This window comes from Hippocampus zosterae, chromosome 14 (genome assembly GCF_025434085.1).
Source record: "Hippocampus zosterae strain Florida chromosome 14, ASM2543408v3, whole genome shotgun sequence".
In the NCBI taxonomy this organism is placed as follows: Eukaryota; Metazoa; Chordata; class Actinopteri; order Syngnathiformes; family Syngnathidae; genus Hippocampus; species Hippocampus zosterae.
Window position 1 is genome coordinate 6,372,007 of NC_067464.1, and position 26,878 is coordinate 6,398,884.

Sequence of the window (26,878 nt, forward strand, 5' to 3'; positions counted from 1 at the left end):
GACAATCATTGTTAATGATGTACTTCTATTTACATATTTCATACCCCCGGAGTGACTCCAATGAAGGTACTTCTACAGATATTTGTACAAGATTTGAGGTTTGCAGAAGGGATTTCGATATACTACTGGGAAATTGAACGAGCAATTAATCGATTAATGTTCCGTTTCTATGCCAGTGACCTATCGAGCAAAATAATGCTGTCAGGGAAAGTAGCTTGTGTGCATTTAGCTCAAATTCCATCAATAATGTCAATTTTAACAATACTCCCAAGTGGTTTGGGTGTGATTTCAGGTTATTTCTGCTATTTAGACTTCGTTAAATCAAGCTGGACTTGACCCCAAATCAGATTTCGGCCTAATCGTCAAGGCCTTTGATGTCTTCCAGCGCAATAAAACCAAAGACTGTTTACTCCTGGGTGTTCACAAAGCTCAGACTACCAATTCGTCCCATCAAGGTGTTTGAAAAATGAAAAAAAAACATAGCAGATGGGCCGATTTGGTTTCGAAATGGTAAGGACAAAGTTAAAAAGAAATCTAATGCAATGCAAGTAACAGAAACACACAAATATTCTCCTGCTCATTTGAATGCGGCATCAAACACATCTGGATCCCAAACCCCTGGCACAGCTCACGGTTGAGATTGTTCAAGGAAAGACACATTCTGAAACAGAACTTTGTTGTTCGGACCACCTGCAGGGTTAATGCTCTAAATGATGGCCCACCCCTTTCATATTATCCCATGAGATAAAGAAAAAAAATAGATCTACAATTTTAGCTTTGAAGAACAGAAATACTCTCCGGTGGCTCAGAGCTCAGACTGCGCTTGTTGCTGCAACAGGAGCATATGCAAAAAAAAAAACAACTTTTTTTCTTTTTTTTTTTTTTTAAATGTCCCGGTTTATTTTGTGGCAAGAACTGACGACTCTGGAGCGGATTACGCCACACGGAGGCACACGTCAAGGTCTCCGCAGGTTTACTTATGTGTCATTAATCCTCACACCTCCAATTCATCCATCCAGCCATCCATCTATTCAATCGAGCCTCCCCCGTGTGCATTGTTATGCTCCGCGTTGCAGGTTGCCAATGTTCTGACACTGAAAGAGTTGTTTAGGCGATGTGTATGAGCCTTTGTTTGCCTGCCCTTCTATTACACGCCTCTAATGGCAGGAATAAATCACGGCTGTGTGAAATGAACACAAGTCGATTCGGTACAAGAAGGTAGCGCGTTTTTTTTTTTTATGTTGTACGCAATTGTTTGCTGTACCGATAGGAATTGGATTTCCTTCCTTGGAGTTTCCTTACTCGCAGAATAAATGACGAATGGATGCATCGATTAATCTCTCTCGGTATATTCCGAATTTAGAATTCTTTACCGGCGATGAAACAGAAAAGAAGTTGCGACATCGCAAACTGCTTGGAGGCTGTAGTGGCTCAACCTGTCGCAGCTGACGTTTTGTTGTTTTTCAATTCAACTAGTTGTCACTGAATCAACAGCGCCCCTGCTGGTGAAAACCAAGTAGTGCCCTCTACCTAGACCCAATTTTCCACTTTTTAAGAAAGTATCCGAGTTATAACAGAGGTGGGATGCTACTGCCGCTTTGGAACGGAGATTTCACAAACCAGGGACTGCTCACGTGTCCCAGTCTGACAAGTGTCGGGCTGACAAGTACGTCACATTAACACAAACATCATTCAATAATGTGATTGCAGGATGCTGTCGTGTGATGCTGCGTTCTGTATAAAACGGCAATTTTGCGGAATATCTGGGTGAAAGAGCGACTTCTCAAGTTTAGTTTGAACAGCAAAATTGAATAACAAATCTAAAGTCAAAAAGGGTGTTTGGGTCACCGGGGTCTGAATCAACTCTCCAATATCCATACATGAATTTGACCTAATTTGCTCTGAAAAATGTGGAGTCAACTCTCCCCCGAGATGGATTTTTCTTCTAATCTTCCATCTTCGAGGATGTGTCAAAGTGACACTGACCCTCAATAAATCTCCCATTATCAGAGGATCTACTAAAATGGAAACGGGGGAAATCCAGTCAAGCCAACCTTAAAAAAAAGGATTTTATATTCTCTCATAAAAAAATATTTTTAAAAATGTCAATCACTTTTTTTTTCTTTGCTTGAGCACCCATGTCAGCATCCGTGTCACAACTTCACAGGCAGGGGCAGCCAGCCAGACAGGCCAAGCAACTTCAGTTCGGCTTTGACAAGACCAGAAGAAATGTGCGCAAAGAGTGGCAGATGAACCGGCAAGCATCTGCCACTATGCTCAAGCATTTGGCTGAAATCAAAAGGAAGAGATGAGGGCCTTGAGGAAAACATGCAAAGCCATGTCGAAAGAAGCCGGCATACGTCACGGATCGGGTCCAAGAGGTTACGCTCTCCCTTTGTTCTCCTCTACCTGAAAGGAAGAGAGCTGAGGAAAATCTTCAAATGGGGAGGGAGAAACAAGGAACAGAGGAAAGAACGTGAATAAATGCGAGGAAGGAGGGGGTGGGGGGGTGTCATGAGCAGGTTTCCATTCTTCAACTGCCACGGCGGGCTGTGTTGATCAAACACTTGTTAGGAGAATTTGCGTCAATGTTTCCGGACAGCAGAGGTAATGAGCAGAGGTAGTTGAAACTAAAAGGACGCCAGGCTGTGATGTGGATCTTTTCCGACAGTCTTCCACGCACTCGTGCCACGAAGCCTTTTCCCTTTCCGACTGCCTCGAGGCGAGGCTCCTTTTTAGCAAACCTTCAATTTTGCAAAGTGATTCTACCCCAGATTCTGAATTGAGAGGATTTGTTTCCAAAGACTTTGTCAGGAATGTGAAGTGTACTGTGATTGAGGGAGTTTTTTTTTTTTTTTAAAGGAGGCGACCCGTGGTCGCGTGGTTAGCGCGTCGACCTCACACTGTGGAGGTACCGGTTGCGATTCCAGCTCCGGCCTTACTGCATGGAGCTTGTATGATGTTCTCTTCGTGCCTGTGTGGGTTTTCTCCGGGTACTCTAGTTTCCTCCCACATTCCAAAAACATGCTGATTGAACCCTCAAAATTGTCCCTCGGTGTGAGTGTGAGCGCGGATAGTTTTTCTTTTCCGTGTGCCCTGCGATTGGCTGGCAACCAGTTCAGGGTGTCCCCCGCCTACTGCCCAAAGACATCTGGGAGAAGCTCCAACAAGCCCCGTGAGGATAAAGCGGATCAGAAAATGGATGGATGGATGGATAAAATAACAGTACCCCAAGTCATTAGCGTTCTGTTCTCTCTGGACTTCTGTGCAATATGTTTTCATTTCATGGAGCGTGAATGGCTAAGCGGTATACAAAAATGGATGCATATCGAGATACTATGGACAAACTGAAGAATGTTTTTTTTTTCAGTGGACCAACGATCATGGTTGAAGTCGGAAAATATAGTCAAAGGGATCTAGAAGTGACATGTGCGATTTCTAAATAAAATGCTGCATTTGTCTGTGCGCCGGTCAGCAAAATTCCAAAGGTCAGCCTTGTGCAATGGCACTGACAGTCCTTTGAACGAGCTTGCATCGTTAGGGAAAACAAAGTTGTGGCTGCATATCAAAAGTGTGTTTGTCGGAGAGATATTTCTGCTCTTGGTTGTCTGCCAGTCAACACTCAAAAGGAGCTTGTCTTCTCCGGCAAGGGCAAGTAGGTAATACTGAAAGACGCAAATGAGATCCAGACGGTTCCGTTGTAATGAATCCATCCGTCCATTTTCTATAGGACTTATCTTGTTCAGGGTCACAGTAATAGCCAGAACTTGTCCTAGCTAACCGAGGGCAAGAGGCACCTTGGATGCGTCAGCAGCAAGGTGATCGTGAATGGGGCACGGAGCGGAAATGGATCTGCGGGAAGTCGCAAAAATGGCAACAATGTGCACGCATCGCCATGACATCAACGGCCCCGTGACCACTTATAAAGAACTAGCTAGTTCGCCGCCCTCCGGGCGGCTCATCAGCTAGTTCCTGCGGAAGGCTGGTAAGGCGGGCCTTCGGCCCACAAAAGTGTTGTTGCTTGGTTCAACTTTTTGTTCATCTTCATTGCTTATCGCGAAAATAAAGAGATGTTTAGCTCTAATAAATAACTAACAATTTCATTGCAATGCTTGTGGGTAGACAACATTTTTTCGCTAAGATGCCCGCGCGATCGTAGTGAGCCACTGCCTGAGCGGCGCAGTGGCGGCGCGCAGCGGCGCGGTGAAGTAGGTACGTTTTGAAAAGAGACAGACGGAAGGACAGACCGCGGGCGGGATGACGCCCAATATATATAGAGAAGATATTGTTCAGACAAAAGTTTGTAGCGGTTGTAGCATTTCTGTTCTGATCTCTCGGGTGCCCTCGCAACGTATGAAAAGAAAATCTGAGACGCGCCGCCGAATTGCTTTGGCGTCTGCATGCTGAAAGGGAGAGGACGGTGTGCTCCATATTAATAATACGGAACAAAGTGAAAATACGTCTGATGAAAACCGACTTAATTAATCACAATACAAACACTGTCAAGTGGGTCCGACATATTAACGTTGACTAAATTGTTTACCACATCGAGTGGAACAAATTTGAACGTCAAGGCAAAATGCAAGCAAATTGTCTCGACAAAGGCGAAACGAAGTGCGCACGTTAAGTGGCCAAGCACGCACGTCTATTACGGTCTCGCATGAACAAGGTCGTTGTAATCAAGAGTCCATATCAGTCTTGCGACGATAATGGGATTCTCGACAAGTGCTTTGTGATACATTTGTCCGAAAGACGAGTTCAGTTGTGTTTCTGAAGCTGGATTTACGCTACAGTACACAGTTCAAGTGACATCATTCGAAATTTTCACCTTGGAATCAGAGATCATCAACTCTGAATCAGGCCTCTTCCATCTATATATATATTGCGCGTCGTCCCGCACGCAGTCTGTCCTTCCGTCTGTCCCTTTTCAAAACGTACCTACTTCAACGCGCCGTTGCGCGCCGTTGCGCGCCGCCACTGCGCCGCTCAGGCAGTGGCTCACTACGATCGCGCGGGCATCTTAGCGAAAAAATGTTGTCTACCCACAAGCATTGCAATGAAATTGTTAGTTATTTAGTAGAGCTAAACATCTCTTGATTTTCGCGATAAGCAATGAAGATGAACAAAAAGTTGAACCAAGCAACAACACTTTTGTGGGCCGAAGGCCCACCTTACCAGCCTTCCGCAGGAACTAGCTGATGAGCCGCGCGGAGGGCGGCGAACCACCACCTTACCAGCCTTCCGCAGGCTCATCAGCTAGTGTGTGTATAAATAAGATATGACTCAGATAACTGACACTGGGGGGGTCAGCAACACGCGGCTCCAGAGCCTCATGCGGCTGTTTAGCGCCATCTAGTGGCTCTCTGGAGCTTTTTTTTTTTTAATGTTTGAAAATGGAAAAAGATGTATAATAAATTTTATTTGTGGGAGGGAAATACATTTGCACTTGCGATGTTTTCACATGTCGGTTGCAGTGGGTGCCCATAAAATGTAAACAGCATTATCGACTATAGGTCACAAAAAAAGCATGCACCTTTAAAAAAATCCAAATGAAATGGTGTGCTCAGCATCACGACTTGGCTTCTAACACCGATTCCCCCCCTTAAGCACAATCAGACCCCATTAGCTGACACCATATTAAAGCAAATTGATTTCAAGGTCATTGTCATCATCAAAATAACTAACAGAGAGTCTAACTTGAAGAGCAAACACCGATGGCTCCCATGTGTTCGGATTCAAAACTGACAAGCTCCTTGATGGCGCGCAGGGTCAACACGTCCTCCGCGTTGGTTAGCACATGACACGGGGCTAATTAACTCCAGAGGCGCTGTGGCAAATAAAGGCACTGTGAGGGGCAATAAACATTCGCCATTAAAAGACATTTAATTAGAATGCAGGCTAGAAAAGCCTTCAAGGAGATCGGAACAAACACAAAGGCCAGTGGAAATGTCCAGAAAGCTCCGAGGCAAGCAAACATCGGAAAACACAAGCGCTTCGCAAGAGGTCACGTTATGGCACACTTCTCCACAATATTTTTCTGAATTGTGTTTTCCGCAACTATTGAAAAGGTCACAAACACATTGGGACAGTGGTCAATTTAAAATGTCGAGGACCCCTACGCTGCGTGTTTTAGATGTTTGCCGCCTCCAACACGCCTGATTCTAATGATCAGGATCTTGATCAGGCTTCTGCAGAGCTTGCTGATGAGCTGATCATCTGAATCCATCCATCTATTTTCTGATCCGTTTATCCTCACGGGGGTCACAGGGCGTGCTGGTACCTATCCGAGCCGTCTTGAGGCAGTAGGCGGGGGACACCCTGAACCGGTTGCCAGCCAATCGCAGGGCACACATAGACGAAGAACCATCCGCCCACACACTCACACCTCGGGGCAATTTTGAGCGTTCAATCAGCCTCCCATACATGTATTTGGAATGTGGAAGGAAACCAGAATACCCGGAGAAAACCCACACAAGCACGGGGAGAACATGCAAACTCCACACAGGAAGGCCGGAGCCGGAATGCTCCAATTATGGTCCGATGACACTTTCTGGCTAGATTGTTATTCCAAAAGGTATGTTTAGCGCAAACACAAGTACTGCTCATCATCAGAAGAATAGCATACCCGCACAAAAGCACCCCAATGGCAGCATCAAGCATCATTTGGGGTGTTTTTTTCTTCATCTTAAATTAGGGTTTTAGACAAGGTGGAAAGCAGAAAATCTCAAAGCTACCGGAACAGCTGAACTTTATTTGTGGTTATTAAGAGGCCTTTTTTAAACGGTGGCAAATGTGTGCTGATTGATCCCAGTTTAGGATGAGTTTTAAAGTGACCGGTAAATTATGAACACAGCCACTTGCCAGACATAAGTGGAGGTTAGGGTGTACACCTTCTCGATCAGCTTCCATCGTGTTATACAGGAAATAGATCATTTTCATAGTCCGTCATTTTGAAATACAATATCTTATATCCATTTCCCCTCTGGAACACGATGCAGGTGTTTGCAGTGACACCCCCGACCTGCTGTTATTTCTACCACCTTCAGAGAAGAAGTCACCGGCACGCTGAATAACACCTTTGTTCCACACACCGTCGCCAGACTAAGGTGACGACGACCATACGAATATTAACTGCGTCGGTTTCTCCTTTTTTTCAGGGAATACATGGGGGATGAATCACTGGGAAAAAATGGCAAAGACTTTCGGTGGCCGGTGTTAGTGATTCAATTTCGATGGCCACAAATACCTTAAAGTATAATAAGCCTATGCTTCAAGTCCCCGTAGCCTTTCAAGGCTTGAAATGGCCCTGTCGTAACCTACAAATCACAGCTCGCCACAAAGCCGCCCTCTCCGCGGTGATATGTCAGCGACTGCGAGGGGAGGAAAACAACACAGGGGCGGCAGATATGAGGAGTAAGCCTCTGGAAAACTCAATTTTTTTTTTTCTGGATTTAGCCTGTGGTGCGAGAACATCGCTCAGCCAGATCCTCCGGGGAGATGGTGGATATTAAAGGGATATATACAGAAGCCTTGTGATTTGTTTATAACCATAAAAATACGGTGGCCCTGAAGTGCAAACCACAACAAATTACTAAACACAAATATTCTGAAAGATCAGGATGTGTTTCAGCTGCCACAGGTTAGCGAACAGTGATTTCTGTATCTTTTGGCCACTCTCCATTTTGCCAAATAAACGTCGGCCCTTTTTTTTTGCTTCGTTGAGTGTCCATCCCGTGAGGGAATTCTGGTGGATAAAGGGTCACATTTTTACCAGGAGAGGAACTCAATTTGGCACGATTGTAAAAGTACAACTGTAAAGCGTGACACACTCAGCCACGGATCCACAAACAAGGGTCACCTCAATGTAAATGGACACCCGAAAAACAAAAACTCCTTTTCATCAAGCTACCTTGGATGAGAAATTCAATGACATGAGATTACAGCATGTGACCCAAATATGTAAATACTGCAATCATGTGCACCATACACCAACAACTCTGTACCCTTTCATGTTAATTCAACCTCTCCAAGGTTTTAGCGCAGACATTTGCATTTTCTTCGACATGTGGCTTCAAAGGGTACGATTTGTCCTATTTTTTTGGTGACATTAAGATGTTAGACACTCACAATAAAACAAGAAAAATATTTTCTCAATAATCTTTTTTTACTCTAGTTACACTTTATTTTCATATAACCTCGCAGAATGCATCTCCACGTTTGCTGAAGTTATAGTTGTCCTCCCCACCCCACCAACAAAAACCCCAGATCAACCTGAATTTGCAAAGAAAATGAGACATTGCATACACAAACACTTCCGTGAAAGGGGTTTAATTAAGCCTATTCAAGCTAACGTCAGCTGGTAGCCATTCGCCACGTCAAACGACAACGTCACTCACCACGGAGTTCTTCATGGCGGCCTTGACGGTAAACGCTTGAACGTGTGACGTTGTTTTACTCCTCCACATGTCCACGAGTCGTGTGTTTTTCGTTTCTTTTTTTTTTTTGGTCTGGCTCAGAATTAGTCAACGTCGCCCATGAGGTTGCTATGCAACTTTTTACGGACGCCAGCGATGGTTGCTGCGTGCTTGTGCGCATGCGTGCGTCAGCAAGGAACTGTTACCATGGTAACCGGCCAGCCGCGTTGAAAAAGAGCACAACAGTGCCGCAGTTTATCAGCAGAAGCCCTCCGCGTTTAAACGTGTGAAAAAGGTGGCACTTAATTATTCAAAAGTGCCCCCACCTCCATAAAAACATTAGCATAAAAAGATCGTTTATGCAAGTATATATTGCGAACGTTAGGATGATTTATGATATCTCTGCCTAATCATTTTAATCATGGTGAGGTCAGCGTGGTGAAGCTGTAGATGTCTGTTTGCATGCAAGCGTTTACACAAAGCGGGTCAAATGATTTGCCGGATCACTCCACATGCTAAATGAATGTAATGGCACATATTAAAAGTCAGCATTTTTTTTTCTTCCAACAACAAGGGAGCTGAGCACTTAACTGAAGATGATCCATCTATCTTTCAAATTAGCATCATGATGAAACATTGCAACACATTTCACTTTCTTCCTTTTCTGTGACTAGTCACTCTGTATTCCAAAGGGTGCGGCTTGGCGAAAGTTGAATATTCTTGTTCAAAAACAGCAGGAGCCCTGCATCATCCCAATTTAGGGATGTGGCACTCTTAATTCTCTAATGTTTTTTTTTTGGTTTGGTTGTTTTTGTTTTTGTTTTTTGCCTCAGGAGAACTTGTGAGCGGGTGCAAGTGTTATTAATCGCCAGTGCACAGGCAATTTCTCTAAAAGCCCCTATTTGTTTTTTATGGCTCCTTGGAGAGTGGTGGGTATAGCAGAAACGGGCAGGAGACTGTAAACAAGGCCTGCGAGGAAGAAAAGTGATGTCCCTGTCAGCAATCCGGTCTCTCTCTTCGCTTTCCCCTCAGAGGATTACCGAGAGGGAAGAAGGGAGTTTTCGGAGAAGCAAACTGGAACGTCAGCAGCCTGCCTTCAGCCGGACTGAGGAAATGATTGTTCAAACTCCAGCGCACTGTCTGGCTCCCATCACTCGTCGGCGCGCAGGAGGCCTTGCAACAACGGCGAATGAAATTCCAAGTCGATAAGAGTTTTGCATGTCTCTCAAATGATGTGCGATCAAGCGGGAATTGCTGTGCGAGGGGATGCGCACTCATGTCGGGTTCATATCGGAAATTCACACCTCTTCAAGGACACACAGACAGTCCAGAACTGATTTCTACTTGAGGAAAAAGTAACCTTGATTCCTTTTTGGGGTCATACATCAACATACTGATAAGGATTTGCCATGTGGAAGTTGAAATGTCTTACCTGTGTCTATCATTGAAGCTCGCGTGCAATCGTTCACCGTGTGGGGAAACAGCAATTATGATATTATTCGAGCGGGCGCTTGTTCCTACATCATAGGGGACCCAGAGGGGGTGGCAGAAGAATCTCAGCAGGAAAAAAGGACAGCGAAGATATTGCTGCAGTGTCGCTTGTGCCCCCAATTACCACAACGAAACAAGGCCGGCAGCCATTAGAGTCGGCCATTAGGTTGGAGGGAAAGTGGCCCGGGGGCTTGTTGGCTTTAACAAAAAAAAGTATATGACAGGCATAATATTGAATCACATCCTAATGTTGAATCACTTTTAACCAGGGTTGTAATGGTTTGGGATTTTTCATTCTAGTTCATTTTAATTTTTTTCAAATGAAATCGTTTAGGGGGTTTTTGTTTGTTTGTTTGTTTGTTTGTTTTGTGGGATCATAGAGCGTGTTTGTTTGTTTGTTTGTTTTGTTTGATTTTATTTTGGTGGGAATGCATAATTTTTGTTTTTTATAATTAGCCTTAGAATTATTCATTCATTCATTCATCTTCCGTACCGCTTGATCCTCACTAGGGTCGCGGGGGGTGCTGGAGCCCATCCCAGCCGTCTCCGGGCAGTAGGCGGGGGACACCCTGAATCGGTTGCCAGCCAATCGCAGGGCACACATAGACAAACAACCATCCACGCTCACACTCACACCTAGGGACAATTTGGAGTGTTCAGTCAGGCTGCCATGCATATTTTTGGAATGTGGGAGGAAACCGGAGCACCCGGAGAAAACCCACGCAGGCCCGGGTGGAGAACATGCAAACTCCACACAGGGAGGCCGGAGCTGGAATCGAACCCGGTACCTCTGCACTGTGAAGCCAACGTGCTAACCACTGGACTACCGGGCCGCCTGCCTTAGAATTAGTTTGAGTTTTTTATAGATATAAGCAATACACTTCAGAGTACGATTTTTAAAAAATGGTTACTAAGTATTGTGTAACGAAGTAAACTACACGCTGCAAACGACTGTTCCACCTTTCTGGTTTTGTGGGAGAGATTTCATGCAAAAATTCAATCGAACCAAAACAAAATTTACACAGTGAGAAAAGGTTTCCGTCTTCCCGCTACACCTCATAGCCCAGGAGTACATTCCTGACTACCTTTGTATTGCATTTTTTTTTCCATAGTATAACATAGCCAGAGAAATTCTTCTCACCCCACTTTTTACTGCTACCTTTTAACACTGAGATTTATTTGATGCTTTCGAAGCTCTCTCCGGATCGCGAAGCTTTTGCTGTAAGATGCAACTCAGGCACTGTTATGGTTCAATGCCGCAGTTGCGTCGCTTCATGCGTTCGATATGCTCCGCTCCCTCTCCCAGGCATGTTTTTTTTTTTTTTTTTTTGGTGACGCTTGAAAAATGATTTATTGATGGACCTGATGGGTTTCATGGGTGGCGTTTTCATCGCATCACATTTGCATTTTCATTGCGCGGTGTGCGCTTGACGGCGCCACTTACAATTGTCTTTGCATCATCGCAGGGGTTACACACAATTTTTGCACGGAAGCCTCTGGGAAATAGTCCGCTCCTAAGATCTCCGCAGTGCTTTTAAACTATTTGTGGGAGTTCTTAAAAATTCCCGTGGAAATTGTTGCAGTGAAAAAAAAAACAATAAATAAAGGGGACCGATTGTGCAAAATTGACTTTTTAATTGCTTGTATACAGACAGTGGGTCGATGGAGCGTCTCTGTACACATTGAGCGTGAAATTAAACAAGCAAAAATTGTTTATCATCCGTCTAGATCTGCAAACGGGTCAGTGAGATTTTTTTTTTTGTGTGTGATTTATTATTGGACCCAGAAATAATGAAAAATATCCCGATAGCACCCAAATGCTCACTCCTTCCGCACTGGTGTCCAAGCATCCATCTTGGATAGCGCTTCTCATTATTCTCTGGTGAGCTCGAGCCTGTCCCTCGTGTACTGTGTTGCCATTTAATTACATTGCACATGCAGACAAACCACCATCCACACTCCCATTGCCACCTATGAACAATTTCCTTAGTGAACCAAACTGTACTTTTCTGGAATGGGGAGAACATACAAACGCCACAGATTCGAACCCTAAATCTCACAAGTGTAAGGTAGACAGGGCTGGCCATCGGGAATTTCAGGAATGTATCTTCATTTTCCTGAATGGCCGCTGACTGGAGGCTGACATGAGAGAGAAAATAAAATTCAGTTTAAATTTATTAATGCGATTCTGGATAGGTTGTGTGCTTTTTTTTTTTTTAGCAAAGCTAATTTGTTTTTTAATAGATAAAATCAACTGCATCATACTTTTGAAAATATTTTTCCTTCAGATTTCAAAATTCTAAAATCAAAACTTAGCGCTCTAGTGTGAAAACAACCAAAACGTGACGTGTCATTCTTGTGTTAGCTTAGCAATTAACGTGGATTTCTTTCCTCGCCATCCCTTTGTGAGAAGAGTATATGTCAGAAGTGTACCTTATTCACCGCCACTGAGGCACTGATGACAAACTGTGAAGCAACTCTGGAACGTATTTAGCTGTACTAGTAGTAGTAGCCGAAGCTTGTTGCTAGCTAGCTGGTACAGGATAAGTTGCACCAAGCATGACTCAACCTCTCGGTGAGGTGAGCGATGCGCGCTCATCCAGCCCAATGAAGCACTGAGAAGTGAAAATCCATATCGTACCAAACTGAACCAAACCGTACTGGGAGGTGGAAACACTTATTTCATCGTCATGGCTTCTGCGGGTCCATCTCTGCCTTACACGGTTTTAAATGCTACACCAAGCTTCACCCTCTGATGCAGTTTCAGTGTACAGCAGCAGCGTCTCAGGTGTCATCATTATCTCACCTGTGAAAGCGTCAATGCTCGGCTGACCTCACAAGTCTCTCGCTGGCATTGCCATCAAAGACTCTGTTTCTTTTCCCGCAGCGTGCGCCAGGTCCTGCTCGTTTCCTTTCATTCAAGCCTCGCTCTGTCCTTTGAGTGCTCCTCTGGGTAAGATCAGTGTCACTCCAATGAGCCGAAAAGGCGTCACCTCGTCGGCTTAGTGCGGTGCCGCCGAGACCTCTCCTCGCCTGTGTCGATATGCCCAGGGTGCAATCAGGAACATTAGTGAGCACCGCACCGGACCATTCATTCATCACGTGAATTTGCAGCAGAAAATGGATCCTCCTAGAAAATTGGAAATGATAAGGGCAATCCTTTTAAATGTTCTCCATTTCCGAGTGGGAGACTATCAAATATAAAAGGCAGTGGAATGCCTAAGGAAACACACTGTCGGTATACTATTCTAGCTGGGGGACTACTTATTATGGCCATGCATCAGTTGTCGGAAAATGTTATTTACATTTACCTTAATGCAGCCCAGATGTTCTCCATCTGTACTAATACCTTTTTGCTCACGCTTGTCGATTTTTATTACCGTTGTATCGTTTCCAAATGAATGCTATCTTTGCATAGTGTGTACATACACAGACTGAAAATGTTTGTTATTCTTTTACAGTATTTGAGATCGTTTTACCCGTCTGTGTATTTTCTAGACCAGCTGTCCTCTTCGGAGTGGCCGGTGAGCTGGAAGGCTGGGGGTGAAGTTCATCCTGGATTGGTCCTCAGTCAATGGCAGGGCTTGTTTATAATTGATGTTGTATATTCCTATTTGGTTTGTTGAACTCGAGTAGTAACCGCTGTCTCTGAAAGGGTTAAAGTTAACGTTTCAAAGTAGGTTATTAAGTCATAGTTAGGCTTTCAAGTTGTGGTTTAAAAGCCGGGGTAAGGGTTTCAAACCAACGTTTATTTATAGGGTTACGGTCTTGCATTAGACTTTAAGTAGGTTTTTTAAATTAAGTATGGTTCTAAGCAATGGTAGGGTTTCAAGAGAGGGTTATTTGGGCTTCAAGACAGTCAATGTTTAAATTAAGCGTTCAAGCCAGGGTAAAAAGTTTAAAAATAAGTTTCTACGTCAGTGTTAGTGGTTTCCAATCCAGGTTAGGTTTGCAAATTAGGGTTCTCAAATTAGGGTTTCAAAAAGGGAATGAAGTTTCCCAAAAGGTGTTTTATTTTTAGACTTTAGTTTTCAAATTAGGGTTTTAAATTTAGATTTAATTTAATCCCTAACCCAGGATTTAAACGAGGGTTACGGTTTTAATGTTCGGCTTTGAGGGTCAACTTTGAGGTCAGGGTTTTAAAATGGGTTTGTGTTGAAATGGAAAGCTTATTGCTGAATATGCACCATTGCCATCAAAAGCCTGTCATACAAACGTCAAATGACAGAAACTGTCCCAAAAAAAAAATCCATCGTCTCTTCCGCAAATTGGGACCTATCCAAATGCAAGACTGGCTTTAAACGACCGGGCAGTTGGCAGGAATACTCGCTATCTGCCTCGCTCACAAAGCCACAGCATATTGATCCTCATGCATTATAGAAGCAGCTCTGAGGCCAGATGATATTGGGTAGGCATATTTGCTACACTCAGCATACGTGCATAACATGCCCGCTGGAGCGTTGCAGGACATAATCAGTCCGAGCGATGAACATATGGATGATAACATTGATAATGGTGGCGCACCGCTCAGGTTGCTCATTGTTTACCCAATAATATTCGTTATTGCGGATACATTTTTATATACTCCCTTGTTTTATTGGCAATCTTGAAGCTGCTTCTCCATGTGTCAAGACAAGTGAACCGCTATAATAATAGTAAAATTAAGCAAGTATGCTTTTAGCTACACTCAAATTATATAAACCACATCTGTGTGGCAGAGTTCCATCAAAACGACTTTATCATAAAAATTAAAATCGGGCAAAATGACTCACAATTTGATAGGCTGATGGGAAATATTGGCTTGTTAAGCTGTGCTTGGCCAGTTCCATGCCAATTATTAGCCACGGAGCTTTCAGCTGAATGTTATTTGTATTAGCAATGTTTGTGTGGCTTTTTTTTTTTCATTAAAACCATTGTATAATAAAACTCAAATGAAATAAAACTGCTTATCATTTGAATACGCCTGAATGCAATGGAGAGGGAAAAGGAAACAGTTCATGAGCAAGCTTCACCCGTTTTTTCAATGCTAGTCGTGAGCCACTGCGCTTTCAGCTAAATGCTATTTGCGTTAGCAACATGTGAGAAACAGATTTTCATTCAAAATACTGTTTCATGAAGCTGAAGTAAAACTACCTGTCAGTTGCAGAACCCTTACAAGAAACGATTTTTGGAAAGTATCACCCGCTAATTTCCATGCTAGCTATGATGCTTTCAATGTGCTAATAATGTTAACAACATTTGCGTGACAGGTTTTCACCACCACCATTGCGTAACAGCATTTAAATAAAGTGAAAGTGTTTATCATTTAAAAATCCCTTACAGGAAAGAAGTTCTTATCAAGCTTTGGAGGTCATTTCTATGCTAATTGTTCACCACTGTGCTTTTAGCTACTTACAAAATTAAACTTTTGTGTGAAAGATTTTCACCAGAACCACTGTATAATAAAACTCCAATCAAGTAAAAATACTCATTTTGAAGACACAAATATTCATAAGCAAGCTTTGCCAGTCATTTCCATGCCGGTTATTAGCACTACTGCTTTTAGCTAGATGCTATTTAAATGATCATATTTGCATATGCAATCGATAGTATGACAGATCATCACAGGCTTTTTCAGCCTCAATCATCACATCTAGTCTCCCTGGCAAAACCTCCATCCTCCGGAGTAACAGGCTACAGTGTCACCCACGGTTCAGTGTCACATGACCCTGAACGTGTGAACGGTGATACCAGTAAAGCCAGTGGGGTATGCCAAAATGACGATCGCTTCGGTGAACACGGTGTCATTGGGAGTAGGGCGGCAAGTGCCGTGAAAGAGCCAAGGAACGGAAGGTCGTGAGTCAACATGGTGTTATATTGCTGTCCAGACATTCGATTTTAAGACGTTGAGGGGGAAAAAAAATGATTGTCAGGTATGGCGATACGTTCATGTGAAATTCTGTCGATAGAAAATGAATAATAATCACCTTCATAGACACTATCCAAGAGGTATTATTTCAACAATTTGTTATGGTGCTAGGTTGCAATAGCATAGAAATGCTAAACATCAAAATAAAGACTTCATACTAAAACAAATATCATATATGTCTCACAAAACATATTTATATTGTGCTCTGAGGTCAAATTTCCGGTTGAATCTAAAAGGTGCGATCGCTTTTACGGCTGTACTTCTGACACAACTTACTATTCTCTCACAAGGAGCTGAACAGCAAGTTCACATCAAGTTCAGTATTGGATCTATGATTAGCGCAATATATTTCCAGGGTGTCGATTTGTATGCCTTTCTGTGACTCTTCCAGTCTCCCTGAAGATGATTCTCTATGACACACTGAGTTCAGTTGCCACGTCTCTGAGACGCACCTGTTTGAAGCCTTGCAGTGGGGAGAGACTATTGATTAGGGATTGTACAGACTAGTCGACTTTACTAATCCATAATGATGTTTGGAGTGATATGCCTTTTTGTTTTAGGAGGCAAAGCCACTTGGATGGATGAATATGCTGAATGAAATCAGTCTCAAATGAATTTAAAGTTTTTTTGTTTTTTTTTACACATTTTTAACAGACACACTAGCAAAGTGCAAGTAGTACAAGGAATTTTTCCACTGTACACAAAAATGTCTGTGATTTTTGGCAAACACCGCAAATGTCCACCATGAAGAATCCGCTGCTTGATGGGCCCACAATGACGCGTCCCTGTTTGCGCAAGTTGTGCAAATAACTAACTGGCAGTCCCATTAGCAAGCGAGATGATTATTTTTACTGGCTGGAAATACTGTTACGCCACCGCCAGCCACCCAGTCCATGTCAACGAGCGTCAGTTCTAATGCATATTCTGCGTAAATGGAGTCCATCCACCAACCACCCAAAATTCCGCCCATCTGTTTTGAGTTTGTTTTGGAGCACTAACTAATGACCGATTATGTGTGAATGGTTAAAAGGGGGACCATTCCTGGAGAAAAATCCAGCGTAAACAAACATATGAGGGAACGGTGTGATAAAATCAAATGATCTTCCCGCTCGGAGAGAATCTAAGGCGCCTAGAAAAAACAAACTTTCGCCGTAATGAGACGAAGGCGGCTACATTGCAACTGGCAAGTCGAGACGTCTAAACACCCCACAGATTTGCTTTAAAGATTTCGAATTCAAACAGAGCCAGGAGCAGCTCCACAGGCATGTTTTCCGACAAAACATTGCCCGTAACGATGCAGCCTGCTGGGTGAAGAGGTGTCCCAGTAGACTTGAAAGCAGCTTTTCTGCAAAATCAGCGCTCTCGTACTTGAAAGAAAGGGACGAGACCAGTCAGCGAGATTCAGCTTTTTTAAACCTAACAATGTAATTTCCATCAGGACAGGGTCATCTGCAGATGAGCACTCTATTACATTACATTAATACATTTTAGGATCCTTTTTAGATTTTATATTTGCACTTTTAAAGATAAACAAAAGAATCTTTCATTTGAACAAAATATCCCGTGGGTCTCGAAATTTTCAAAATGCTCTGAAATGGCTGGCAGTCAATGATTAAAGAAACCACCACACCCGAGGAAAAAAAACCAATCAGAGACAGAAGGTGTGACAGACAAAGTGTCAATCTTAGCCAGGCACACCGCTTTAACGTCACTCTGACCTGTTACTTGAGCTTTGCTGAAACTATGGGGGAATAGCCACATCTATATAAGCAATAAAAATGTGCCAAAGACGAACAAACAGTAGCAGAGTGAAGGTTCCTCAGTCAGCTGAGAGGATGTAAAATAATGCTATGCTTTTGTGACATTGTTGGCTCAAAGCTTTGCTGCTAACATGAGGCCTATTTTCGATGGCACTGGCAACCTTTGCAGGTTTAACAATAACCTCATGTGCCACCAGCCGGCCTGTTTCGGACTCTTTAAACTCCTGACCTCGTTTATCTGCACAGTACTCACAATTAGCGGCGAGCGTGACCATCAGCCGCTTTGCCCAGAGGAGGGGCACCCTGGCGCAGAAAAACAATAACAGACGCTGGCGCAAAATGTCAGGCTGCAATATTTTTAATGAGGAGGGAAGGGATGAGGAAAACCAAGACGACTGTACCTACCTTGGCACTGTAATCGAGTTCAGCGTGGACCAGCCTATTGTGTCAAAGACTGGCTTGTTTCACTCCCCTGCCAACATGCCCACATGGAAGTATGAGTGACGGGAGAGGTGACTCGACTGTCTGCAACGACTGTCGTACACGTGTCTTTCTTCTCCCATGTGGGTGTCGTCTGTCATCCGGAGGCGATGTTTTCATTCTGAATAAACAAGATCATATGTTGGCTTGGTGAAGACAAGCAAGGAAAAAGAAAAATGGTCTTTCTTTTTTCGTCTTTGATGAGGATGAGGCCAAAGTGCATTGACATCTTTTGTTTTTCTGCTGGACAGATTGACTGAGCAACCACCAAATTCACACATCATTTATTTATGCTTTCCACATTTTTCAAGGAAAATGTGTAACATAGGCAGCCCGCTGATCCAGTGGTTAGCGCATCGACCTCACAGTGCAGAGGTACCGGATTCAATTCCAGCTCAGGCCTCCCTGTGTTAAGTTTTCATGTTCTCCCCGGGCCTGAGTGGGTTTTCTCCGGGTGCTCCGGTTTCCTCCCACATTCCAAAAACATGCATGGCAGGCTGATTGAACTCTCTAAATTGTCCCAAGGTGTGAGTGTGAGCATGGATGGTTGTTCGTCTGTGTGTGCTCTGCGATTGGCTGGCAACCGGTTTAGGGTGTCCCCCGCCTACTGCCCAAAGACAGCTGGGATAGGCTCCAGCACCCCGCGCGACCCTTGTGAGGATAAAGAGGATCAGAAAATGGATGGATGGATGGGTGTGAAATGTGCAACCATTGTGAACTTTTAGTGATCATCTTGAACGATTTCGTGCGGGGTTAAATTTTTTCGATTTGAAGGTATTCAAAAAAATAACAACATGTGTAAATAGATAACAGAAATTAGACTGCGCTTGGCGTAAAAACGGGCACATCGCTATATTTGTGCGGGGCAAAATCAAGTTTAACATGTTTGTGGATTTGGTCGGCGCGCTATGTCTAGCTGGACGTTCCGGCTGATGCAGCGCCCCCGCCCCCGGTGCATCTCTCAATTTGGTGACCAATGTAGACAAAATTTTAAACTAGCCAAAAGCAGGTCTAACTTGTGGTGCAAAGGGGTGTAACGCAATTTTGGTGGATTTAAACGAGGCGCAAGCAGACGTTTCAATAGATAGATAGACACACACGCATACTGTAGGGTATTTTTTCTGGTTACTTAGGGTGACTTGGGAAGATGCCGTGAACAACTTTTCTTTTTGATTCAATGAAAACAAACCCCTCACTGGCACCCTAATGGCGACTTTCTGTTGCTATTAACAGAATCAATTGATTTTTGGTCGACAGTCATTGTGTGCGTCGAAATGAGCTTTTTTCGGTAAACAGAACAAACAAAAAGAAGGGACGAATGCAGAGCGAAGCAGCGCATGCGTCGGGTCTGGCTGAGCGAGCAAGCTAATTAACTTGAAAAAGCATAAACATGTAAATTGCAATGTGCTACTGTGAGGATCTAATTAAAGCCGGTGGAATGTTAAGGACCACATTTCAGATGAGAAACAATGTATTATTGGGCTGCTTGTGCACTATTTTTTTCCACTTCACAGCTGCAGATGCCTTATGCAAAGGTATACTTTGCAGAGAAAATGAGACGCTAAAGATACTTTCCACTGACTTGCAGTTCCTGGTACGAAAAGGTTCCACAAGTTATATCCACACACAAAATGTTGCGTTTCATTCATGAATTTCCAAAGATGTACATTTCTACTTTGTCTATGCCTTTCTGTGACTCTTCCAGTCATTCTGTTTGTCTCACGCAACCTGCTGATGACACTTAATATCTACCAGGATGTATATTTTGTGTGACTCCAAGTACGGACACAAATTCTTTGTGTATTTTTATCAGACGTGGCCAACAAAGAGGAACCTGATGGCATTCCGTCCATAATTGAAAAATACACAGAACCCCCCCCCCACCCCCCACTCCAAACATTGCAGCTCAAGTTAACCGATTCTCTCTTTCGGTTTTGCAGCTGATCGTTTTTTTAACACTTAAGCTGTCGTTATGGCAGACGGAGGCACGGGCAAGCTTACGACCGCATGGATTTTATTGGCGGGGTAAACAACAATCGCTGAACGGTTCTCAAAGTCGGAGCAAATATAGCACCTGACACCAGTTTCACCCATGAAATTTGGTGGGCATGTCTATCATGAGTAGACCCATCAAAAAAAAAAAATCTCAGGAAGCAATGCCCAAAAAGTCACAAGAAGTCTGCCGTGTTGGTTTGAATTGTAAATTTCTAGGAGTGCTTGTACAAGAAACTCTTTTTTGAGAGTTTGTCCAGTGTCGACCAACGTTGACCCACACATATCCTACATAGATGAGTGACACTAGATTGTGAGTTCTTTGTTAATATTTAGGTTGGAGTCGGAAGAAAAATTCCGCTGATAAGCCACAAAGCGCCGATGGACACAACAGGTTTATGAGTAGTAGTAAATACTTCCTACTTAATACCGTTTCATCCTCGGCTTCACTCATCCCTCCCAGCATCTTGCACTTTGTTAGCTCACTAAAAGTTTTATACGCGCACCAGAGACAGGCGCTCTGTCCCTTTCTGCGGGCGCATGAGTGACGAGCCACAGTAAACACGCCTGAAAAAGGCGATAAACAGAGCGAAGCGGAATGGCGGCATCAAATAACGCTTGAGTGAGAGCTGGCAGGATGCTGGAGACTGTCGCATTCTCGTTCTTGTCCTTCAAGTGACGAACTTCTCTACCGTCGCAGTTTGAACGTGTAAAGTGTCAGGCGGAAGAAATGCTGCGTGAGGTGAGCTTTGCTGATTGTTTTGGGGACTCTCTGTGTAAACAGGGGTACAATATTTCTTCAATAAGTACTGTGGTGACTTACAAAATGGATTCACGAAAACACAAACATTTTGTAACATGATCCTGAAGAAAAACAGCGCTGTGCTTTAGAAAAACATCCAATAATAATTAGGGCAGTGGCCGATTAATCGATCAACGTTAGCTTCTCTCAAATTGGCAAGGACAATCGTAGTAATCCGTCTGTAATTTTGTATTGTAGTAAGCGTAAAGAGATGAAAAAATTTTATTCATAATATTTTTTTTAATTAATCGACGGATTCATCGGTTATTGGTGTATAGTCACACATAGGAATTAGCATGGACTTTATAAAAAAGATATTGTAATCATCAAACAGGGCGGCCCGGTAGTCCAGTGGTTAGCACGTTGGCTTCACAGTGCAGAGGTACCGGGTTCGATTCCAGCTCCGGCCTCCCTGTGTGAAGTTTGCATGTTCTCCCCGGGCCTGCGTGGGTTTTCTCCGGGTGCTCCGGTTTCCTCCCACATTCCAAAAACATGCGTGGCAGGCTGATTGAACGCTCTAAATTGTCCCTAGGTGTGAGTGTGAGTGCGAATGGTTGTTCGTTTCTGTGTGCCCAGCGATTGGCTGGCAACCGATTCAGGGTGTCCCCCGCCTACTGCCCGAAGACAGCTGGGATAGGCTCCAGCACCCCCCGCGACCCTAGTGAGGATCAAGCGGCTCGGAAGATAATCATCAAAATAAATACAATGTAATTCAGTAAATACTCTTTAATGCCCATTGATGCCGTCAGTCGTAAGTATTATTCTGACTTGCATAGGACACGAACAAGTCATTTGTCTTTTTTCCAAACAGTGGTAAATATAAGGTAAGATAAGATATCCTTTATTCGTCCCACACTGGGGAAATTTACAGTATGCCTTTGAGAATTTGTCTTTCTACACATGCTGCTGCACCATTTGTGTTGCAATGTCTGTTGCTGAGAGGGTTGGCATTAAGCTAGCATGAAATATCCAACGGTTAACCATCTTTGTACCACCGTACATTTTCTGTAACCAAATATGCTATTTTACTTATTTTGTCCAATGTGTTTTTTTTCACCGCTTCTGCGTCTGTTTAATCAACACCTCCAATCGTCATTCATCGACATGAGAGGAGAGGTTACTATCCTTATTGATATTTCCTGATCGCCAACGTTCACACATGCTGCCGGGAGGTCATATTGATATCATGACAGTTTCACGAAGCATATTTAAATTGATTGCTGTACAGGGGAAACATACTGTGTTTTATCGATTGAATGAAGGCAAACAGCTGTATACATTACAGGACGATCAAAAAGAAAAAAATAAATCAATACAAGTTTTGTTTATTTTATTTTTATTCCTTCGGATGAATGAACAATTTATAATGCTTTCTTCTTCTGCTAGTTGCGCCGGGGGCCAATCAGCCAGCTTTACATATTCATCACCGGAGCACAAAATAATTTATTACAACAAACAAGCTATTAATAAAAAATCAATAAGAGTCTCCCAGATGTGCTGTGTGCAAAAGCGCTAATGAATTTTTAAAAAGCTCTTAGGTGAAACAAAGTAGAGGAAAAAAAAGAAAAGAAGGTGCTTGATGGATCCCCCCCCCCAAAAAAAGAGCCTGCATCTCATAGTCACAATGAATTATTTTGTGTGTGTGTGTGTGTTTGTGCGTGCAGCAGAGGGAAAAATGCAGAGTGGAAAAAAGCTATTAGAATGCTCGCTTATTGCCCCTCACATTGCATTTATGGCTGCGCTGCTATGTGTTAAACATGTGCTGAAGCATTTCATATCTCTGGGGCTTATTTCCTTTTATTTGACCTTGAAGTGCCTTTTGGGCTGCTCTGCGTCATACATTGTCATATTTGTAAAACACATTATGTTTTCACACCAACAGTGCGAATCGAGTTCAGTAGTGGAGGAATGTATTATTTTCCCTTCATCTGGCGACGAGCCCGGGTCTTAGTTTGAACGTGGGCAGGGTTGAGTGTTAGCATCAGGGTGAGGGTTAAGGTTAGGGGGGTTAGTTAGGCTGAGGAGGTTAAGGTTAGGGGTTCGATGTGAAGGTTCAGGGGTTAGAGGTTAGGGTTTATGAAAAATATATATATTTAAAAAATGTATATATCTATCTATATATATATATTGCGCGGCGTCCCGCACGCGGTCTGTCCTTCCGTCTGTCCCTTTTCAAAACGTACCTACTTCACCGTGCCGCTGCGCGCCGCCACTGCGCCGCTCAGGCAGTGGCTCACTACGATCGCGCGGGCATTTTAGCGAAAAAATGTTGTCTACCCACAAGCATTGCAATAAAATTGGTAGTTATTTAGAAGAGCTAAACATCTCTTTATTTTCGCGATAAGCAATGAAGATGAACAAAAAGTTGAACCAAGCAACAACACTTTTGTGGGCCGAAGGCCCACCTTACCAGCCTTCCGCAGGAACTAGCTAATGAGCCGCCCGGAGGGCGGCGAACCAGCTAGTATATATATGTATATTAGCTGCATAACATCAACTATTGACCTTGACTTTCCTTTTTCTCTAGCAAACCCAAAGGGAGTCTCCATCACGCAGCACTTTTCTCCAAACGACATATGCGTGATCCTGCACACGCAGACAAACAGAGGAAGAGGCAGACAGAGGGGGGCAGAGTTGTATTCTGTGAGGATTGATGGACTCCATATCACTGGTTAATGATCTCCCCAGGGTGCGAGCGAGAAACGATCAAACTGGTCTGCGTGACGGTGTGGCGCACCCCCTGTGTCATGGCGCCACCGCCGCCGCCACCGCAACCTCATCTCAACCGTTTCCTCTCCCTCCTCTTTGAACCTCGTTTTCGTGCTTTCCTTTGGGGGAACACATCGATTCACCCCTGTTTGTACCGCGTCGCCCACACACGTACCGAGCTCCGCGTCGAGGTGCCCTTGTTTGCCAACGCGATACAGACGATTTCGAGCTTTATCCTCATTCCTCACCGATGGGATTCCACGACATCCATTCTCATTAACTTGTGCAGAAATGACATGGGAAGGTGCTGAAAAGCGGTGAGGAATTACAGGAGATTTCACGTGGCGGGCTTTGCGGGCGTAATCGAAAGCGCCTCTGCTTGAAGCCATTGGCGTCGCTCTTTGCAAACAACACGAGAAATTGGTTCAGTGGGTTACGCTGCGACTTGAACGACTAATTTCAGCCTTCTCCTTTCACATAAGTAGTTTGAATGTGTGATGAGACAACACTGGCCATCATTTATTTCAATGGGTCAGTTGATTCAAAAATCCACACGTTGGAAATTCGGTTGTTATGATCATTGAGGCGTGGGGGACACCCTGAACTGGTTGCCACCCAATCACAAGGCACACACAGACAAACAACCATCCGCGCTCACACTCACACCTCGGGACAATTTGGAGTGTTCAATCAGCCTGCCATGCATGTTTTTGGAATGTGGGAGGCAACCGGATTACCCGGAGAAAACCCGTGCAGGCCCGGGGAGAACATGCAAACTTCACATAGGAACTCCGGAACCGGGATCGAACCCGCAACTTCTGCACTGTGAGGTCGACACGCTAAGGGTAATGTAGATTCAGACAAATTTTCACACACACATTCACGACAGGGTTTGGATTCCATCACAGGTGCACAAAAGTCACCTATGTGAACCACTACACTCTAAATGCTCCCTCTCCTCGTGGCAAAAGAAAAGACATCATTCCCTGCTGCCACATCATCCTCAACTTGTCACTCCAGCTTTCATCTGAGGCAGGAAAGAAATGATCTTATTTTGTCCGTATCGCACCAATTTTCAATTTATTCCCAAGAAGTCTAGACTCCCGTCCTAGCCCTCTCCTCACCTCCCCGCAGTTCTGAATCAAATGTTCGGTCGGTTCTTTGTTTTGATTGCCACGCGGCCATCCCTATTGTCGGCCGGCGATATGAAGCCGTATCTAGCGTGATGGGTGCCGGCTGAGCCGCAGCTGTCGAATGGAGCGAGGCAGTGAGCGGCTGTTTAGATGCGGGCGGAGCTGTGTGGTGCGGGGAGGGGGGGGTGTGGGGGGTGGCGAGGCTTGCAATAGCAAGCGGCAATTTCATCTGACTGAATTGCACCGCAGATAAAATGCAGCATTTTAAAAGATTGCCGCTTATTGTGATGTTTTTATGTTATATTGCTTTTTTTTTTTTCTTCGCGTCATTGCAGCCCAACTTGTCTGTTCCAAGGGAAGCTATTTAGTTGTACGAGTGTGCCCGACCGACCCACTGCCAACCAAACTAAAATGAGACGCAAGGTCAATTTAAAAATCATCTTTCCCCATTGAAATGAATGCAAATGCCATTTATCCATTCTAAACTCCCCACTTAAAACAACAAAATGTTTATATGCGTTTTTTAAGAAGAAATTATTCTATAATGTTGCACTTTATAAAAACAAATTGTATAGTAATAACAGAATTAAATGGGTGTGCCTTGGCTGCGTGGGGCAGTATAAAACAGACATACAGATATACATCCTCAGTCACAAAAAGTGTTCTTCGCAGAGGATAAAGTATATATATTTAGCTGGGGGTGGAGTGGGGGGGCAAGGATGGCCTTGGCCACACATAGCTCCGCCCCTGGCTATCCGCATAGCCAATTGAATTTCTCAGGCACACTTAGGTCTGTTCTAAGTCATCGACTTGTAGTATTTGTGTTGTGTATATATGTTGTTGCTTGCGCATTGTACAAAGGCGATTACTTAAAAACAACAACAGCAGAAGCCGTTGTTTTTTTGTTTTTTACGGCAGGCTATTGATTGTGTTCACATAACTGATTGTCAAGATACACATTCATTCAGGTAGGCACAATGGTATAGTTGCACATATTTTCTAGTGCAAAGATGACAGACGCCTGGCAATCTGCTGCTAAATTGTTGACGCAGATATGTTTTTTTCGTAAATGAGCCCACCCGCGACCAATCTTTATAGCTCCCATACTTACTTCCACACTCCATTTTGCTAGCAGGCTCCACTCTCCCTACTGCGGCGCTCTCTAATGTCGCCCGCTTACACCCACTGGGCGACGTAATGGCAGCCATCGCTCACTTCTAGGAAAGAAAATGTGACATTCTTTGCTCTCCTTTTGTTTACAAACGGCCCATGCTTCCTGCTGTATTATCACTCAGCCCGCTTGTACTTCTTTTTTTTTGCTATTTTGCTCACAACAGTCTCGGGAAACAAATACACTTTACATTATTTGTTTGCTTTACAACGTGTTTGCGAGGACAGTAAATATGCGTGATCATAAAGAACCTGGATTGTATTAAAGGGCGCATACATGTCACGCAAAACAATTTGGGATAATTTCGACTGAATTGTCAGTATGGACCTGAAAAGCACTGTTGATATATCAATTCTAAACAAATGGGGATATTTACTGGTCCATTCATGGAGCAAAAATCTGTTGGGAATATTTCCATTTAGCTCTTTGTTCAGGAAAAAGTCATTTGTGCGAAAAGTCCTGAAACGTTGAACAGTGGGGCATGTGCATTCACGAGTTTAAAGGTCAAATTAAGTTCAGCTTGTGTTTTACAAGTTCCTCCAGCAATTAGATCACAGCGCCATTGAAGTCCCCAGCTACTGTAGCGTTAAGCTAGCAGACACATTATCAGGTGAATTTTGTTTGGATCAAAAGTTGGTATTTAAATATGCAGCACTGAATTAGCTTTAGGAATACTCTGTTTAAATATGTTGTGGTTCTATGTGTGTTGATGTAGCAACTGTGTGAAGGTTTTTAATTCCCGTCGCATCTATGCTAATGTCAGTGGCGTCTCCTGGCAAAGTGTGAATCACTGAAAGAGCAACACAAACGCTTGACATGATCACAAAGCATCGCGGCAGTAACTGTTGCAGGCAAACAGGCGGCAGGGACAGCCCCGAGCAGGAAGCATTGTTAAGAGGTAAAATTCTGCAATATGCGTACATCTCTCAATTAGAATATTGTCTGATGCTAGGGGAGTGAAGCACAGATGCTTATTTGTGTAATCGTTTTAACTGAGGTTATAGCCCCAGAGGTGAGC

The 26,878-nt window shown here is 43.7% G+C and overlaps 2 protein-coding genes across 3 annotated transcripts in view; one reads left to right on the plus strand and one right to left on the minus strand.

The window, feature by feature from the left end:
* pacrg (PARK2 co-regulated) overlaps nt 1–17,885 on the minus strand; it is a 136,352-nt gene extending 118,467 nt beyond the window's left edge. The window contains exon 1 of one of the 2 annotated variants that reach the window (XM_052085432.1): nt 17,827–17,885. Coding sequence is in view for 1 of the 2 variants with exons in the window: in XM_052085431.1 (XP_051941391.1) it covers nt 8,397–8,465 (69 nt within the window). In the remaining variant the exon portion in view is untranslated. Of the gene's footprint in view, nt 1–8,396; nt 8,663–17,826 lie in introns of those variants that run through there. The other variant, XM_052085431.1, reaches the window with a different exon arrangement.
* dync1h1 (dynein, cytoplasmic 1, heavy chain 1) overlaps nt 1–26,878 on the plus strand; it is a 343,117-nt gene that overhangs the window by 166,579 nt on the left and 149,660 nt on the right. The gene's annotated exons all lie outside the window — the stretch shown is intronic.